The 18,754-nt window shown below is 46.0% G+C and overlaps 4 protein-coding genes across 4 annotated transcripts; 1 reads left to right on the forward strand and 3 right to left on the reverse strand.

The window, feature by feature from the left end:
• Positions 1 to 1,451: 1,451 nt before the first annotated feature.
• Positions 1,452 to 4,852, reverse strand: F5Y00DRAFT_133183 (GCS-domain-containing protein). The gene is made up of 6 exons (XM_048004237.1): positions 4,148 to 4,852; positions 4,004 to 4,076; positions 3,879 to 3,944; positions 3,542 to 3,816; positions 2,898 to 3,483; positions 1,452 to 2,840 (listed from the first exon to the last, which is right to left on the reverse strand). The coding sequence occupies exons 1-6, from the start codon at positions 4,156 to 4,158 to the stop codon at positions 1,818 to 1,820; spliced, it is 2,034 nt and encodes a 677-aa protein (XP_047869070.1). The 5' UTR covers positions 4,159 to 4,852; the 3' UTR covers positions 1,452 to 1,817.
• Positions 4,853 to 5,937: 1,085 nt separating this feature from the next.
• On the reverse strand, positions 5,938 to 7,158 carry F5Y00DRAFT_133216 (cysteine proteinase). The gene has a single exon (XM_048004238.1). The coding sequence runs from the start codon at positions 7,004 to 7,006 to the stop codon at positions 6,068 to 6,070; it is 939 nt and encodes a 312-aa protein (XP_047869071.1). The 5' UTR covers positions 7,007 to 7,158; the 3' UTR covers positions 5,938 to 6,067.
• A 310-nt stretch (positions 7,159 to 7,468) lies between these two features.
• F5Y00DRAFT_225564 (glycosyltransferase family 2 protein) lies at positions 7,469 to 11,045 on the reverse strand. Its single transcript, XM_048006184.1, has 3 exons — positions 10,584 to 11,045; positions 7,980 to 10,502; positions 7,469 to 7,919 (listed from the first exon to the last, which is right to left on the reverse strand). Exons 1-3 carry the CDS (start codon positions 10,653 to 10,655, stop codon positions 7,782 to 7,784), a joined length of 2,733 nt encoding a protein of 910 aa, XP_047869072.1. The 5' UTR covers positions 10,656 to 11,045; the 3' UTR covers positions 7,469 to 7,781.
• Positions 11,046 to 14,855: 3,810 nt separating this feature from the next.
• Positions 14,856 to 16,570, forward strand: F5Y00DRAFT_133256 (uncharacterized protein). Its single transcript, XM_048004239.1, has 2 exons — positions 14,856 to 15,132; positions 15,186 to 16,570. The coding sequence occupies exons 1-2, from the start codon at positions 15,096 to 15,098 to the stop codon at positions 16,421 to 16,423; spliced, it is 1,275 nt and encodes a 424-aa protein (XP_047869073.1). The 5' UTR covers positions 14,856 to 15,095; the 3' UTR covers positions 16,424 to 16,570.
• Positions 16,571 to 18,754: the final 2,184 nt, after the last annotated feature.

Genomic DNA, 18,754 nt, shown 5'->3' on the forward strand with positions numbered 1-18,754 from the left:
ACTTTAGTCTACTAGAGTTGAAAGCGTATACTTTTAATCAATTAGGAGGCGGCTAGAAATGCAATGGTAAGTTGACAGCAGATAGTACCTCTACCTAAGTAGACATGTAATAGGTAACTCCTACTTCTAAGACTAGTACGAGGGCCATCGTTGAAATATAGATATGCTTAACCATGAATATTCCTTAATTTATTACATTACGTCTATTTAGTCGGAACATGTCTGTATTCTAGTCGTACACGTACATTCTTTAGTGCACAAAGCAGACGTAGTACCTATCTCATCATACACCTACTAACGTAAGGGATCAGTTGTATAGTCTGTCGCTGATCGAAAGAGGCGTTATCTTAACTACTACTACTACCCTTATATTTACAGACACTGAAGAGTAGGTACGGGCTAAGGGCTTTGCAACATAATAGCAATAGTTCCTACATAGAAGACTTAGTTATCCCAGTGCCAAGACCAGTCGAAGCATTCGCCTTTAGGTCTGTATTATAGGAAAACCTACGCCTGCAACCAGGTCAATTACTTTAACTCCATCCTGCAGGCTTCTAGGGACCGACCATTTGCGGGCTCAAATATAATTAGTAGAAGACTATACAGCTAAAAGTAAACTTCAATTACAGCAATCAAGAGTGTCAACGGGGGGCATGTTGCTCCTATCTAATCGCACATCTAAGCAATAGTTTCTTAACATCAGATTCCCCCTATCCCTAGCCCTATCCCTATCCTTAGACGGGACAGGGAGTCAAGAAAGCCACTATTGCACCTTGTGCTGAAGACCGGCACGTTGTCCTCTCGATGTTTCCTTATACTATAGGAACTTCTTAGGTAGTACTTGTAACCAGTAAACGTAGGGCCCTGACCAGTAAGCTCACTTCAGGAGAAAAACGTGCTCGCCGGATAATAGGAATATTTCGCTCTCAAAAGTTAATCCAAAAAGCGACTGTGGGTATGTCCACTATCTCATCTAGGATGACCTTAGCCGGTACTCGCACGTACTGATATATCTCAGCGAAATTCTGTGACTGTAAGTGAACTGGAACTGGAGCAGGTAGACCGGATGCTTCTACTTGGTCCTATCCTAGAAAAGCACCGTTACTTAGCAATGCATAGGATGTCTTTGGAGACGTCCTAGAAAGTTAGCGGTGAGCTACTTTAGGTCGGGCCCTGGAGGCTTGGTGATTGCGGCTATAGACCCTGAGAGCCCTAAGGAATTAGTTGCGCGGATTCACCACCAGTCCCTACCACGACTTCCCAGAAGTAGCGTACGTAATATATACAGAATCGTCTTGGTGAGGACACACCATGGGCTCTATTGCGCCTTGCTGATTCCGTCGAAGAGTACCTGAACGTGCTTCAAAAATAGTCTACCTCTAATCATGGAAGAACTACTACCATGGCAACACTGCCCGGGCGGCCAGGCTTCCAGCCTGAAAAATGTGAAATTTCTTGCTACTAATATATTGAGCTATACTTGGGTCATTGAAGCGCGAGTAGTATACCTATAGACGTAGCAGATGTCACTTGAATGATAACTCGACCCTTATTTTAGCGACAAAGCCGCAGTAGGTACATCAACTTGTTCAAGATAAATTTAAAAATCAGTCGCTTTCTATGCTCGGTATAGTATATACCTGTGGGAAATCTACGGGGCAAAGTAATCGCCAACGAACAAATCCATCGTGTATGCACCTCGGCAACATAATGCCATAGCGATCAAACAGGCATGCGTAGTCGACCTGTTTGAGAACCTCGACATGCCATGCTGGCATGGCGTCTAAACCTCTCACTTGACCCAACTGGCTCTCAGCCTATGAATCTCCGCACCCGCTGCTTCTGAACCGCCCGAGTAGGTGCTCTACGTCGGGGATTGGAAGGCCTTTCCAACCCATACCTTTCTGCTCCCTATCGCCGATGTCTATAACGGCGCTTACGAGGCTCTTGTTGATCTCGTCTGTCACGGCGCTGTCGTGGTTGTACTCGGGATGCTTGTCTACGAAATGCCGGATCCACTTCGCTGCCGTCCAGAGCTCACCGCTGGCGCGCATACGAATAAGGTCGAGATACGTTGAGAGCTCGCACCGCGTCTGTACGTCCACATTCACAGAGTCAAGATAGCTCTCGACAATAGGAATAAGACCCGGGAAGCTGTGCTCGTCCGATTGGGAACCGTTGATGATCTCGTCGACCGTCATGAGCGTATACTCATCCTCAACAGGGCCGAAGGGTGTAGAAGGTCGGCTAGCTGTGGGCGAACCCGAACGGGACGTAGCGCTGCTGCGCGCCTGTCTGTTTGGGAATGGGTTCTTCCGGAAGTGGAATTTCTTCTCCAGGACGGCGTCCCTAGCATGGGCGGTTTCCATATTCTCGTCTACCTTGACGATTGGGATATAGAAGTTCAAGTCGAAGCTCAGGATCGCGCGTGTTATTAGAACCATGAAGACGGCAAAAGCCGCGTTCTCGAAGTCTGTGATCTGGATCTCCATCGGGCGAAACTCGACTCGCCAGCCAATATCAGAACCCGGTGGCGGTGGCTTGAACCGCATGTGTTGCCAGTTGGTACTCTGGATGTTCTCGAAATGGTCGGCCTTTGTTAAGTCAAGTTCCTTAAGATCTTCACTAAATATTACGATGGGATCCCGGATAAAAAGGTGCGCAAAGTGTGTCGCAAGGCGATCGTCCATGCCACCTTCGAGGAGTTCTGCCTTAATATCTTCATCGATAACAAGGTTAGGATCGAAGTACTCCTGTCGAAGACGCTCATCGGTACTTATATAAGTGGAGTTAGATGCGTAACGCGATTTAGGTATGCGCCATCGGCTGTTTTTCAGGGGCTTGACAATAGTCGGTTAGTTACTTCGAGCTAGTTAAGTTGTCGTATGTGAACTAACCTTCTCTCCCAATTCTTCAGGGGTTCTATCATCTACGGCTCGGCTGATTTGGTTCCAGCGGACATCGGTATCGGCTAGGAACCCCTTATAAATAGGGGTCGCCGCCGTTAGGGCCAACATGATGGGGCCAATTGGACTTAGCTGGTCATACATCCTTCTACCCTCGATGATGTTCTTCGCCTGAAATGTAATCTGTAAGCAGCAGCTTCCCATTCCAAATGCCATAGCGTCCATATGGATAAAATTGTCCGGGGCTGCACCGTTTCTCACATCGTCGTCTTCTGGCCAGTTGTGCAGATCATAGTTCACCGTAGGGTCCTTCCAAGGAATTGGCGTCTTTTGATCGTGGAAGACTGGAACGTTTACCTGAACCTTCCGCCCGCGCCTCCAGCGGATATTCGCCGCTAGTGTTGGAAACCGAATATGCGGATTAGCAATCTCGTCCGGCACGAATTGTGACCGGAGCTTTGGCCCGGATGGTGGGTAGTAAGGATCCGTAAAGACACCCGGAACACCTAGGCGAGGGAATGTTGTGAGTGTAATGGGATATTCTTCAGCCTGCATGTGTTCTTTGGCTATCTTCCTCCTGGGATCTGGTTAGCTCAGAGTAAGGACGCGACGAGTAGTGTACAAGATGAGGATACCTGTTTTTCATATCGGGCTCGACGCCCAAAAGTTCCTTGAATCCGATGCCCCATGGCTTGCCTGGAGTAGCCTCAAGCATAAATCTACCAAATTCAGGGTGGAACACGGGTAACGGATTCGATCTCTGCGACTCGAGTTCCTGTAGTGCCGGAACGCATCCGCCTTTATCGGAGAGTTCTTCATCGGCTGCTAAGGCTGTGAGAATATCGGCTTGCCGAAGCGAAAGGAGAACTTTAGGATCATCCTTGGAGTATTTCACGACCAAGTATTCTATCTACGGAGTCGTTAACAAGGTTACCTTAGATACTTAGTGGCGCAACATGGTGCAAGCAGTACCTCATCACCCCACAACATAGCATCTCGTTCCTTATGCTTAGCCTTATTCCAAATCTCTAGGAGTTGCTACGATAGGTCAGCCAGTTTTCAGAACAGTAGCAGGGGATATAGTGATAAGAAACTACCTTAATGCCCCATTCCCTAACCTTATGCGCATGCTGCTGTGCGTCCGGCCAATCAAGAGCCGTCCCTAAAGCTCTATAAATCGATGTTAATGACCTCATTACTAGATCGGTCCCCGTATATCAATCGATGAAGGAAGCACGTACAGTAAACCCATATTTGCCGTTAAAAATTCGGGGTTATACGATCTGATGAGATAAAAGGAGTATTCCGTATTCTTTCTTTGATTTGTTCCAGACCCCGGATAGAAGATACGTCGGTATATTTCTCGATGGAGATACTAAGTGATGATGTTTGCTTGGGGAGGAGAACAGGACTTTTAAGATAAAGATAATTAATAGGAATGGATAATCAACTGTCAACTGACAACTCCGAGGGCTGTCAGTATTGAATCTTCAACTTCCCGATTTGCTCTACCACAAGCTCTAAGTTGGTATCGCCTACCCTATCCGTATTACGGACTGGGCCGTATCGTGAAAAGAGACAGGCTTTTGAGCGGCGTCGACAACCGGCTCTTACAGTGCTGTCATAAAATACGCCTCTCTTCTTTCAGATTGTAACCCCCACGAATTAGAGTCAGGCCTTTGAAGCCATAATCACGAATAGGAATATGGATGTAAGCTGGTGGGTGGTACGGTGTTGTCAACTGCGCATCGAAGCACGCAATCCTTAGATCATACCACTGGTCCGACTGACGCTTTTTCTCTAGATCTAGAGCTCTTAGCGGTAATCTCTTGTTTTCTTGATGCGTAACAAATTGTAGGGAGACGTGGGAGTGTTGAAAGAAGCGAAGTCAGATTGGTGCCAAGCTGACGAGATATATATTTAAGCGCTTCGGTTCCATCATATTATTTATGAGCTTATTTATTATAAACTTAAGGTTTTTTTTCTCCCTCTTCTTTTTCTTTTCCCCCTAGTTTGTCTACTCCTTTGTGGGGGGCTCTAGGCTCTAGAATGATTAATAAGGGCCAGATGCCGACCGAAGCCGCAAATGGATTAGAAATCCAAATTTACAGCATACTATCATAGAAAGCTGGAGTAAGATTAGATCGAAGTCTAGTCTAGTTCCCCGATAACAGATGCCTACTTGCACAGCTGCAGTTGCCCATTAGGTAACCCCATTAACCCCGGCGCGGCCCGCCTCGGCAAATGAGAAGAGATGTGGCAGATGTGGCAGTGCTTTATCCTACGGTACAAGCGAAGTAGGACATGTTAATAAACGCAGCTCAGGTCTTTTACCAATTTGACGCGGTTTTACGTTTTACGGACTGATGTTAGATATCTTAGTATTAATAACCAGACTATGGATAAGTTAATTGCCCTGGATAATATAGATGATATAAGTGAGGACTTAGAAACCTTATTATCTACCTAGGTACTCAACCTACCCTTTGTCAAAGCAGTTTTCAGGAGGTTACATAGAACGTATGATAAACAAGGAAGCGTAACACTCTCGTCCTCTCATGTCAGTGCCACCATATACCATCTTTTACCTTAGCGACTCCGAGCCTGGTGCCTCTTCGTGGGAAGCGAACAACCGCTAGACATGTCTAGTACCTTATATCATCCTAAATCTTTACTTGGCATGGACATATTCGCTTGCGACGATACTAGACTAAAGCAATCTTCGTTCCTAATTTCCACAGCCCTGGTAACGCTGGCCACCTGGGCGACATCAGTCATCTATCTTACTATGGTTAGTTCACGACGACAAGAGACCATCTAGGTAAGTTCAAGCTGTTACTGGGAAACTTTCGATGGAAGACATTTCATTCTCCGCGGAGACGTGCGTTTGAAGAGAAAGCAGAATCTATATTTCATAGCGTATCGAGTATAACAGAATCCCCCTCTGCAAGTATCTTTAGTGGCTATACGTAGATGCTAAAAAGATATAAATCGTGCGGCCTACGTACTTTAACACGAACTAATTCCGATCACGCCGAGGTGGATGTATACCGTAGCCACGTACTCTCACGAGATGTTAGTCTAGAGTCCCAAGTTCTCTTCTATATCAGCTTCGGTAGTTATTATTTTTCTACGTCTTTCTTTTCCAATATTCTAATATTCTAATTCACCTTCCGCAGCGAATTATAATGCTCCCCAAGTCCGTACCCATGGCGATAATACGCCAGCCATATCCTCTGCCTTTCCGCACCTCCCTTATCCGTGCTCGGCTCGATGGTCTCCGTCCGCCCGTCTTGTAGCACCTTAATCTCGACCCCGTACGCGTTCGCCAACGCCGATAACTCAAGCTGCCCTCCCCACTCCGCTGTGTCCCGGATCTTCGTCACGTACGTATCTAGCGGCTCCTCCAAGAACGGCGCAAAGTCGTCCGCGTGCGCTTCCATGTAGTCCGTTGCTGCCTGCCGTACTACTCTATACGCCGGCTTGCCTTTTGTCTCTGTGTCTGGGCCGAGCGGTATGTCTCGCGTTTGTAGCTGGTCTGCTATGGCGGAGAATAGACAGTGCCCGTCTGGTTGTATCTCCTTCTCGACTAGATTGTTGGCCTTGAATTCTTTGAGCAGGTATGTCTTCTCGATTTTCCGGTGGTCTGTCATGTTGGCTGCCTCTTGTTCGGCGGCGATGGTGGCTGCTTCCTGTTCTGCTGCCCTCCGCGCCATTCGCTCTTTTTGGCGGTTCCGCTTCTTGGGCTGCTGTTGTTGTGTCGCGGGGTCAGACTCTGGTGGCGGGGAGATGGTTGTATCTTTTAATTGTTCTGTTATTCCATTCGTCGCGCCTCCGTTGAGATTTTGGTCTTGCAAAGCTTCTTGTTGTTCTTGTTCCTCTATCTCGCCCATTGCACGTCCCTCATTGTCGCCATTCCCGTTTATCGCGGCGATCTCTTGCTCCTGTTTCCCTTTTAATTGTCTCTCAAGCTCGGCGCATTCATCGTTGACACCCTTCCGCGTCTTTTTGGTCGCATTCTTCTTCTTGTTCGTGATTCGCGCTTGTAGTTCACGCTGTTCTTTGCGATGCCGAGCCTGGATAGCCTCTAAAGACTCCATGATAGCTTGAAGGGAGGATAGCGTCTCAATTTATATGGCGATCGTGGTTTAATCGTAGGAAGTCAAGTAGGTTAGGGGTTTAGAAACTTTTCAATGCCGCAAACGATTTCGACTTGAAGTATAGATAAAAGGTTAAACTACCTTTTATTACAACGCGGGGTGAAGTTGTTAGGTATTTTCAATGGCAGGCTACGAGCTATAGGTACCACTTTACGCGGTATAGTGGGGTAGCTCACCCAAATACCCCTAAGATACTACCTATGGACCTAGGGGAGGCACTTTGTTAGGAGGGGTTTGAAGTACCTATACGTAGATACCTTAACAGGTAGGTACATGAGGTACCTAGGTACCTATCCATACATGCCATGGCGTAGGTTCGATACTCTAAAGGATAAAGCATATCAATACACAACTCATACTTAAAAGCATAATAATTAATCAGACTTAGAATCATCTCATGAATGCCATAAAAACTCATCGATTTGCTAGAATAGTTCGTAAGTAACTGACCTAACTATTCGGTTTAGAGACATTAGGTGTATATAAAAGGAGAATGTCAATAACGCCCAAACAATGACACACGGTTAACGGTCCAATGGCGTAGCCGCAACTTTTCTGATTCCCCCTATACCCTATCTTGCAAACCGAGTCCTATCGCCCGTCTATCCAGCATAGAAACAGTGTTTGACGCCAGGTCCTGGAGATAGGCTACATTTGTACATATCGTAGGCGTATAAATCTCAAAAAGACCTAATTACGCTGAGTCTCAGCCGCTTTACCGTCTGGAGAAGCAGCACATGATTCCAGTTCGGCCCAAGAACCAGCAGCATCCAATGAAACGGACGAGGGACATGGCTGCGGTGGCGATAAGAAGGAACTTGAAGAATTGCGCCGTTCGGTCCGACGTAGTACCCTATGGTTCAGTTAGCATAAAACTCCTCGCCATCTATTTCAACTAAATAATCAAACTTACCCCAATACCGAATGTAGTGAGCTTGTCGCTAGTTACACCCACAATAAGAGCGCAGTTGGAGAACAACCACGCAACGACTAGCGATGTTCGGAAGGACTTGTACGAGTCTTCAAGGTCCTTGCTATCGTCCTCAGGTTCCGGCTTGAAAGGAGCCAAAGCACGCTTGACTGTCTGTTCAAACTGGCTATCGATATCTTCCTGGGGCTTGTCAATTTCTTCAATGGCGGCTTCACCCTTTTCATCCTTCACAACCTGAGCCTTTGGTAATGCTTCAGCTTTATCTGAACCCTTGGTACCCCATGAGACATCGTGCCAGTTGTTGAAAGCGTAAACCATCAGAATGTTGATGTACGTCGACATGAGGACCATGTACTGCGGGAACGAGTGGAACATATGCCACGGGTCCAGGTACATGAACGATGCGATGAAGTACAAACCAAATGTCGCGAGTAACGCCAAGATAATGATAGCCACTTCAGACTGGCCCGTAAACATATCCTTGAGGGCATCGCCAGCACTTTCGCCCGAAGGCAAATTTGACGGCTGGAAAGCATTTACGACGAGATAACCGGACAAAATGAGGACGTAGACCTGAATGAATCCGAACAAGCCAAACGACGCCATGTATGCATACTTGGAACCCTTGGGACGGTTACCAAGCGCCAGGATGAACTGAAGAATCAGGAAGGCAATGTACATGTACTCGAGGATGATGTTGACAATAGGGGTAGCAGTGTCACCAAAAGGCCATCCGTGTTTTTCAGCAGAAGTCGAACTGGCTTCCGTGTGTGCTCCGACCAAATCCATAAGAACCGTTGTTGTCAAGTAATACGATGCCAAATTGAACCAGGTAAACAATACGTTTGCGATGTTGTAGATAAGCTGAATGTGCAAGAAGAACATGCGGACGATGTTATGACCACTCTTGTACATACGACCGAAGTGCATCAGCGAGTAAAGAGAGGCGGCGAACGAACCGTTGAGCCAACGTCGTCGCTGGCTGATGAATTCGGGAGCACCTTCGGGAACATCAGTCTCACCCTTGGCGGCTTTGATATACGACAGATGCCACTTAGACCCAGCTTTGGCGACAAGCTCGAAACACAAGATACGATCTTCGGCCAAGAACATGTTCTTCTTGAAAATGTTCATGCCTTCGATACCCTTGGGGCCGAGAATCTTGGAAAGAGTATGATCACCGTGGAAGTATTGGTCCAGAGGTCGACCCATGATAGCTCGGAATCGGTATGCGGAGAAGGCACCAGGCAACACAGACACGTAGCCGAAAGAGCTTTCTAAAGGCTTGTCCAAAATATTAGAGATCTTGTACTCGAAATTCTGGACGGCGACAAGAGGGTTCATCAACTTCTTGCCGCCTTTGCCTAACATGGCGTGGATTTCACCACAAGCTCCACCAAGATCCTTGTCGTTGTAAAAGCCTTCCCAAAGCGCAAGGAGAGACTTCGGTCCCGGTTTGGTACCAGCGTCAAGAAGAATACACACTTCAGGGTTCAAGATCCTGCCAAACGCATTGAATAGCCAACGGTGAGAGTTGATCTTCTTGGTGTTCTTCTGCTTTAGACAGAAAATCATCTGGACAGGGGGCAAGGTCTGGGGGCTGTCGTCCACTGGTCTAATGAGCTGCTGGTTCGGCGTAACAGACAGCTGAGTAGTGTACTCGAAGACATGAGCAACAGTCTCCTTGCCATTGACTTCCTTCTTCACCACACCGTCCTGGAAGACACCGATGGTGGCCAAGACGTCCAGTGTTTCCTTGTCTGCCTTTTCGATACCATCGAAGACAAAACAGACTACGATCTTTTGCCAAGCAGGGCCGCCCTTATTCCAGAAAGTAGATTTCTTCAGGTTGACAATGTCGCGAACATTCTGCATAACACCATGAAGTGTTCGCGCAAAAAGTTGCTTGTCTTCGTTGTAGTAGGTAATAGCGATCAGAAGCTCTGTGTGTCTGTTATACATTCGAGGCCGAAGATCGTAACCATTTTTCAGAGTAAAATCGTTCGGGTCGCAGGTAGCAGCAGTGTATCGCATGTTGAGAAACTCGCCGCTGCCGCTCTCAGTATCCCGGTACTTAGCCTGTACAGCATTCTTGATAGCACTGGGTACTGGATAATCGGCACTGAGAACGGATCCTTGAACTAGCTTAACCCTTCGGGTAGCATAACGCTTCAAACCACCACCAGCACCGCCAGGTTGCTGACGACGTAGCCAACCCTCGTCGCTGTCAACAGTAGATGCAGGTCTACCATATCCGAAGCCGGTATCCTCAAGCTGATGCCCACCATAGCCACCCGCATACTCACCGGTATATTGAGGTGCTGGAGACTGTGTAGGAGGAGGAGCGTTTGTAGCGTACGACTCAGTAAGACTGTAAGCCGAGACTGGGCGTGCAGGAGGAGTATTGGTACCCAGCCGATCCTGTTCATAATGAAGACCAGGAGTCTGTCCTAGGAGATGACGCTGTGATTCATCGTCGTCTTGCTCAATGGGAGGTAGATGATACTGTATGCGACGAGGTACGAATTAGCTGTGTGACCTTGCAGATGGACGAACCCAAAGCAATGGTTAAGGTTAAAACTTTACCGTGCTGTTGGCAGGCATGTCTTGAAGACGATGCCCGTCATAGTCGTCACCGTGACCGCCGTTGTAAGCCATTTTGACTATCGGCTACACTAGCCGGTCTTAGACAACAAGGTCGCAAACCGTTTAATTTATATTATTTAATATTTGTTTCCCGATGCTCGTGTTTGTGTTGATTCCTCAGCACTGCGACGAACAATGTAAGATCCAGGGGCCACGCGATAATTCAAGGTTTCCCCCCCACAAGAGAAAGTATTAAAGTGAAAGTGGCTTGTCTGCAGGTGATACCAATACTGCAAGAATAAATAATAAATGAGAGAAGGGTATCGAGCGATTTGATGAATCAATCACCCAGTGCTCGAAGACATAGGGGGAAGTCTCGCGATGGGTGAAAATAGGTTGTTCTAAGGGGAAAGATGAAGGAAGGGCGGTCGTTTGTATTTTTCTTTTTTAGGTTGGGATGGGGTCCGCGTCGGGACTGAGAGGCCCCTAACATAAGAGGTACATAAAAGGAGACATGCAGGAAAAGAGACTGAGTACCTCCTGTAGTACCCACCAGCAAACTTGCAGACCTGATAATAGCACTTATTCACACTTATTTTACCAGGGCTGATGTGGCTTAGCACGTATGACAGGTGACTCAGCCGTTACGTTACTGCTATGCAGCCCGCTGTGAAGATGCACGTAGGTCGCCTTTGTCATGCCATACAAGGTCTGAAGGTACATATGTATTATCTGCGCTAGTATGCTAGTACCGTTGCCGGGCGTATCTTAATTGGTTGACACGAAACCTGCATACCTACATATTTTCCAACTGCCAGACACTTAAGTACCTAGGTACTTAAAAAGCACGAAATTCATTCATCACCTGCTTCCTTGAGAGACAAATATGTCACCTACGTCACTTAATATGATATGCATCTGGTTCTCGTGATGGCCTACCAGATGTTTGACAATGTTATTATGTATACATTGATGCCTATAAGCATCTCCTAGTGTATATAGTATCATAATGTCAGTAAGACGGGGTGGGGAATCAGGGAAGTTAAAAAAGAGTAAAGGAAGACTTCAACTTGCAGGTTTTTTGAAATGGATCCAACCTTCAGGTTATCAGCCACAAATGCGAGCTAGCAAATAGCATCAACTCGACAAGGCGTAATGCACACGATAGCCTACTACCAGGTGCTACATGCATACAGGTCAGCACAGGGATAACGGATAAGACAAGCGGCAGGCATCGCTACCTCTGACCAACATCACTCGTCGTCCTGCCTTTTTCGAATTCTCTAGAGAATACATAGTTACCGAGATAACTAACCAGTGTCATAGTTAGTCCATTCGTATTTTCCAGTTATATTCCAGTAGCTATATGGTAAATACTACCTCTAAGAACTAAGATGGCACCGCAAGTTTGTCTCTATTAAAGGATACGAATCATGGCTAATCTGTTAAGTGCATATTTCCTGTATTGTAAAATTTTCAGGGGATGGCTGGTACGTCCATTGGCGACCTCAGCTTTCCGTTAGCTTGAAACCGAGTCTCCATATTTTCCCCAATGCCCTACGTGTACTATTTGTACGTACCTAATTCACCTAGTAAGGTACTTGGGTGATAGCATTGCCGAATACCTAGAAACGCTATATGATATATATTCCTTGATTTATTCTTGCAAATCTAGAAAATCTCTCGTAAATACCTAACCTTAAACAATATTTTTTACGGTAGTCACGGCTAAGTTGAACGTGCATGTTTGTATCTCTCATGTCAAGATATAAGGGTCCTTTTGGGCTAAAAATAGCTAGAAATAGGAGAGCTTGGTGGAGTGAGTCCCCTTCCTTGTGGATACGAAGAATGAGGCGGTGCAAGATTTGGTTACAATACACTAACTTCCTCGTCGCGTATATATGTCGATCTTATCTGCCTTTACTATCCAGCTATCTCACATCATGCTAGCCTTCGCTGGTTATGTGCCTTGGAGATAGAGTCACTACACTACAGATGAGAGCAACCCCAACCTTACTTATAAGCCTTGGCCATCCCGTATATACATAATAAACGATTGACAAGCGTTGCATCCAGCCTTACGAGCGTTACTTTCGAATCTATCTTCATGTACTTCTCCCATAAGTTGTATGTATGAAATCAGATACACCACTCCTCGAGTTTCGCGTGGGTTGGATTTAATATATATTAGGTATGTAGGTATCGTCAAGTGTACTGATCCATTTCATATTCAGCCTCAGTGTTACGGCCACCAAATTAACCCATCAGAATTTTTTGGCTCTTTTGCCGCATTAATGCGTGTCTTGTACACTCTCACTATGCTTCATCGCTAGAAAGGTCCAAAGATCAAACTTGACATACTATCCAGTTACAATAGCATGCTGAACACGGCTAATAGATTGTACACTCAGCCGTCGTTCTACTTGTAAGTATGACTTGTTTATACGTGTATCTAAACCCTCATCGGAATAAGGATACAACCGTCTTATAGGCAAAGGTTATGGCGTCCCGCCACTATTTCCAATGTTTCTTGCCATCTTGTTTTGGAGGGATTCCTTCGATAAATACGCTGGAGCCTTAAATCTCTTAAACCCCCCATTTACTTGGGCCAAATCGTATATCAGCACTGTTCATCTTTCTACAAATTTTCTTATATACAATTCCCTACCTATAAGATCTAAATAAATTGGTTAACCTATCTATACCTAGGTACCTTCCTACAATTCTATCATCTTTCAAAAGCTACGTTTAATTTTATTAAGCAATCTTTCTTGCGAGATGTCAAAGAAAATACCTAGGGGACCATTTAGATTTAATCCCCATTGTCTGCGGGAAAAAGAAAAAAAGTTAAGGCAACCCCCAAAATTTCTGGGAGGAAGATACTAGACGGCATTGGAGAACGCGGGCAATGATTCGCCCTAATTAAATTGATTGATTGCTTGCTGACCCAAGACGCCGGTGATATAATTTCATCTCCGGGATTGAATATCCAATTCGATGATATTCTAGGCGAGGGGACCGAATCATTTATATATACCTATACCTATATATAAAGATGTTGCTTTGTACGCCACCAAGAACTTGGTTTGGAGTGCCATAATATCTACCTACGCATATTTCATCGAAATACCTACCTCATAGCGTAACGCCCTCACGTGCAGGCAGAGCATACAAGTAATAAAAAATAATTAAATCATTGAATGGGCCCCCATCGCGTGGGTCCGTAGATCTATGCAAGAGTTCTAGCCCTACCCAATTACATTCGTTACGTAACAACATATGTACACGTTCGTGTACATGGTGCCCAGACTTGTCAAAGATGATTCTTTTTACTCCATTTGGGTTTTATTTTTTATTCCAAGACTCTTTGAGTGAAGACAGATAGAAATGCTTATTCTACAAGAGTAACTTTGAAATATAAGTGATTGACGATCTTGTCTTTGTTCTCTCCTTTTTGACACATGTCTATTTTCAATTGTGTTTTGAGCTGTTCCTGGTTTAGAAGGTACAAAATATCTACAGCCCTGGAGGATTATTTAGCAGCGACTAGCGGTCCAATGAGAAAGCACCGTTAGTCCCTGCCAGGCCAGTTTGTTTCGCCTAATTTGGCACTTTTGTTATTTTGTACAACGCTCTCGCGCTGGGCAGTAGTACGTACCAGTAATACCAGTAAATCGATCCATTATTCTTGCTCCTTATGGGTGTTTCGCCCAGGGACTACCAGGCCTATCCCTCAATTAATTCAGCCGAACTAACCTTGTCCGCTACACTGCCTAACCTACTTAGGTACCTCTAATGCTCCCATCTGCCCATCGGCCCCCGTCCCCTCTTGCAGTTCGCAGTTCGCAGTTCGTTAGTTCGCACTCTCCCACCTTCCAGGCCTTCCCATGCGCCCCCCTCTGCCCACTCTGTGCGGGATCCATCCTTATTCAATTCTCTCTTTTCCCTCTTACCAATTCATCTCTCTTGTCATACTCTAACCACGCTGTAAATTCAATCAAACAAAAGTATCGCTCGCACAAGTTGCAATAGATACTACAGTGGACTTCGTTAAATGTTCTTTTCCATGGCAACCTAGGTTGCACTTATTCGAATTCATTTCTTGGAGCTAGTCTCTTCGTCACTCGTTTATCTACCCATCAATTAAATCATCGCCTGTAACGCCAGCATTCCCGCGCCGCCCCCTTCTTCCACCTAAACCCAATCAATTCGACATCACGACAAAGACGACCGACGCTTGACGCTTCCGTGTCGTCCAATCTCACTTCATAACTATCCAGGCGAAAAAGAACGAAGACGTTGCGCTTAGATACCTATTAATCGCCAATAAAGACGCTTTAGTCAAGTAGACCGATCTGCAGTAAGGTCCATCTCACCGCCAAGCCAAATTCTTCAACGTCTGGCATCATATTGTCGATCCCTATCGAGGCGTCGACTCCGAGTCCCTTAAAAGTCTAAACCGTCAAGTCACCCTTTTACAACAGGGTCAAAGTTACTCTCTCCCAGGTAGCAATGGCAGGCGTTCCCGGCTTCGTTGGGTTCTCCCTACGTAAGTGTAGTTCTCTTCATTCTAGATTACCACATCTAACACCTGAGGTCCAGACGAAGATGTCCCCTCATCCTTCTCTAAGAGACAAAATGGCTGCGTAAGGTGTGAGAGTGGTGCGCCGACGTGTCCAAGTTGTGCCGACGATGAAATATGCCAATTTACTGCTCAAACTTGCACTGAATGTCCCCAGGCCCTCTGTATAAAAGATCCAACCGCCGATACTACCACTACCCAAGTCAGTAAAGGACCGAATTCTGGTGCGATTGCGGGCGGCGTGATGGGAGGCTTGGCTGTTGTCGCAATTATCACTTATCTAGTCTGGAGGTTCTGTATCAAGAGTAAGAGGTCTCGATACGAACCAGAGCCGTGGCAAGGAGACGTGGAGCATACAAAGGAAGCTATGAGTATGCCAAACGAGTTAGATGCCTCAGGCCGATCGAAACGAGCATCGACACATACCGTACACTCTATCGCGTCTACCGTCCTAACCCGCGCTTCGAACATTATCCAGATCGCATATATCCCTGGAGTAACCAACCGAGCTACGCCTACATCACCAACTCTACTTGTTCCTCCAGTACCACCGATTCCTATCGCGCACTCGGACAGCGGCAGCAATTCGCCCTTCGACGAACAGCGTTTCTTCGTTCCTGGTGACCTTCGAGATTCGACGTACTCGGGCATATCCGGTTATAGTGACCGTTCGTCAGTTGCCCGAACGTCGTATGCTCCACGATCGAGTGTTGCATCTACTATATATGGAAAGAACGCCGTTATTTCTCCTCTCCCAGCTCAGAAGGGCAATTTCCTCAAACCGTCTATCATCAGCGTTAAGTCGCGCGCTCCTAGCAGTAACAGCGGCAGTTCAACGCCGCCTGTACCAGCTGTTGACTACGAAAAATACGATCAACCACCTGTCTCTCCAGCTTTCAGTATCGGTGCTACCTTTTTCAAAAACGCTAGCGCATCAACAGCAACTGCTGTGCGGCCTCAGATGGTCCGTGTTGGCAGCGGACGCAAGACAGTTGATGTAAAATCGAAATCTTCCCCCGATGCCGTTGAGGAGTCCGATAACCCACACAAGGAGAGAGAGTCAAATGCGGTGACGATAATTGAAGATACGCCGGTTATAGATCAGGGCCCCTTTGCAGATCCACCTAGCCGTGCGAACAAGAACAACAGCTCCCTTAGTGCAGTAATGGGAGACTCGAACAGAAGGGTCGACAGAAGCAAATCCTTGACAGGGCGAGACGGCAGCCCGTTCGGCGACGAAAATGCCTTACGAGACTAATCTAGCCGCGATCTAACATGACGTCTACCATCATGATGGGATATGGGAAATGCGTGACAAAATGGGGATATACTCGTCTGCTTAACACTACTTCTAGTATTTACTTGGTCTGGACTTTTTTTTTTTCTTTGCTATTGTTAGTCGGTCGGCAAGCCAGCTTTTGTTGATTCTTTTCATACCACCTGCTGCGACCTTGGAATCGCAGTGGGACGAGTGCTGGGCTGGATCTTTACGGTACGGCGTCTCGGTTTGGAGATACGAATGAATGGGACAGTTTATAGTGCCCCCGTGTAGATGGTTGCTGGTGTCGCTATTGCGGCTAGCCTGTCTTTTGCTATGTATTGTGTTGCCCCTTTTTGTAAGCCTTTAGGGCCCCGGAGACAAACAATACGATCTGTTCCAACGCTACCATACTTCGATAGTTATCATCAATGTGACTCGAGTCCTATAAATCTATGGAATTGTGCTGAGATAGTTCTCAAAGAGTAAGAAAATAGTATTAATGGCCACATTTGCCCTATACGAGTCGTATTCGTTGTACATTAACAATAATTCCCATAACGTAAATATAGCTTTGGCGGGTTCTTATAAAGCAGTGGCAGTCCTATTATCTACTTAATCGACATACCAAATTCAAATTGACATCAAAGCTACTACATTGGATACAACTCACCGCGATTTCACCACCTTATATCAAGTAGTGTAGAAAGTTCCAACAAGAAGATCAGTGTTAGCTATGTGTTCTTAATGGTGCGTCTTATCTTACCCCCTTTACCTCAGTCTGACAGTCCGGCCAGTGTAGTATCAACCTCAGCAGTTTCTCGAGTTGAAATTGTCCTTATAATTACTGTACGGGACTGATATAAATATCATTCTTGACCAGGCCGCAATGGCCAGAATGATGCCGAAATAATGCTAAAACACCGTCCTACGATATGTATCCACCACTCTTACGTATCTCTAGGCTGAGTTCCACTAGCATTATTGGTTTTCCGGGCTAGCTGAACCGAGTCGACGTATTTTTTTTTTACAAGTTCAAGCTCGCATTACGCGTCCCGGCTCCGTACTTTCATATTCAGATCACTAGGTAGGCTGGGTAGACAGGCAAGTCTATCTGCCCAACGCGGCATGATGCTTATGCCAAGGTGTTGATGTTGATATAGCGGCCCGAGGAAGACTCGTACTGCAGGCTTTCAATCGCTTGCTGCATGTACGCACCCGTTGTCCGACCGGAGAGGCGTCCAGGCGGATAAATAGAGAGATATTATGAGTGATATATAGGTACCACCTAGATAGAGAATATAAGTATATATCTCTACTAGAGCGGAGTAGACGGTGAGCGTCTGGTATGTATATGGATATTCAAACCCACCAGTGACGCTCATACCACCTCCCCCAATAAGAGTATGATGTGCTACCCTTACTACGGTCGGATAAGGGGCGTACGCATTTTCATGAGCCATCTCGATCCAATGTTCTGGAACACAAAAACACGGGCAGACGTGATAAGCGGAATTATCTTTTGAGACATCGAGACATGCATCACGCATTAGGTATCCAACGATGCCGTTTGTCTATATACCAATTATATATTTATGCGGCAGGCATCATAAGAAACCAATGCATTTGCATAGGTACACATATGGTACCTATGTTATCGGTTAGCACAGCTAAAAGTTCTAATTTCCATTTATTGATAGACAGAAGACAGAGGCTTTTGTGACGAGAATACCACATATTCATGCCAGGTAACTTAATGCTTAACTGTATACCGTTGCTCCATGCCTCTGCTAGTAGCCGAATGCGTGTATACCCATGCCCCCTAAGTATTACATTATAGGACGAGTCCATCGAATTAGCTCAGGCAATCTTCCTCAGTTTTACTTCTGCTCGCCAGGGACTATTAGAAAGTGCCAAAATAGAGTTATGCTGTACCACGATAGAAAATCCAAGCTGAGATGCCAGTGAGGTACATACCTTACTCACTTCGATAAAGACAGGTAACCCCATCTGTCAGGTGCATCGGCTTCTTGCATCTGCAGCTGCAGCCATCTCATGGCCTCCCCGACTGCTGCATACCTACATAAATACCTCTTAGCTTATCATAACGGGGGCAAGCCATACATTAGCAACCATTATTAGATTCAGTGATAATATTGGCCGCACAACAGCAGTAGTTGTTGTGTGAGAAATAGTTGGAATAGGGGGGGGGGGGGGGGGGGGGTTTACCCATTATAATAAATGAACAAAAAAAAAAACGAATGTACCGGTTATTAGTAAAAAAAATAAAAATAAAAAAAAAAAGGAAACATTGGTAATTGTATTTAAAAA

This window comes from Daldinia vernicosa (genome assembly GCF_022497035.1).
Source record: "Daldinia vernicosa strain CBS 139.73 unplaced genomic scaffold F5Y00scaffold_4, whole genome shotgun sequence".
NCBI classification, from domain to species: domain Eukaryota; kingdom Fungi; phylum Ascomycota; class Sordariomycetes; order Xylariales; family Hypoxylaceae; genus Daldinia; species Daldinia vernicosa.

Excerpts from the sequence above, each read along its gene's own strand:
- F5Y00DRAFT_133256 (XM_048004239.1), top strand. The coding sequence starts at position 15,096 with ATGGCAGGCGTTCCCGGCTTCGTTGGGTTCTCCCTAC. Across the intron at positions 15,133-15,185 it reads CTTCGTTGGGTTCTCCCTAC|ACGAAGATGTCCCCTCATCC; the intron begins GTAAGTGTAGTT and ends CCTGAGGTCCAG.
- F5Y00DRAFT_133183 (XM_048004237.1), bottom strand. Across the intron at positions 3,945-4,003 it reads TTAGGGAATGGGGCATTAAG|CAACTCCTAGAGATTTGGAA; the intron begins GTAGTTTCTTAT and ends GACCTATCGTAG. Across the intron at positions 2,841-2,897 it reads CTGAAGAATTGGGAGAGAAG|CCCCTGAAAAACAGCCGATG; the intron begins GTTAGTTCACAT and ends ACTATTGTCAAG.
- F5Y00DRAFT_225564 (XM_048006184.1), bottom strand. The coding sequence starts at position 10,655 with ATGGCTTACAACGGCGGTCACGGTGACGACTATGACGGGCATCGTCTT. Across the intron at positions 10,503-10,583 it reads ACATGCCTGCCAACAGCACG|TATCATCTACCTCCCATTGA; the intron begins GTAAAGTTTTAA and ends CGTCGCATACAG. Across the intron at positions 7,920-7,979 it reads TCACTACATTCGGTATTGGG|GGTACTACGTCGGACCGAAC; the intron begins GTAAGTTTGATT and ends ACTGAACCATAG.
- F5Y00DRAFT_133216 (XM_048004238.1), bottom strand. The coding sequence starts at position 7,006 with ATGGAGTCTTTAGAGGCTATCCAGGCTCGGCATCGCAAAGAACAGCGT.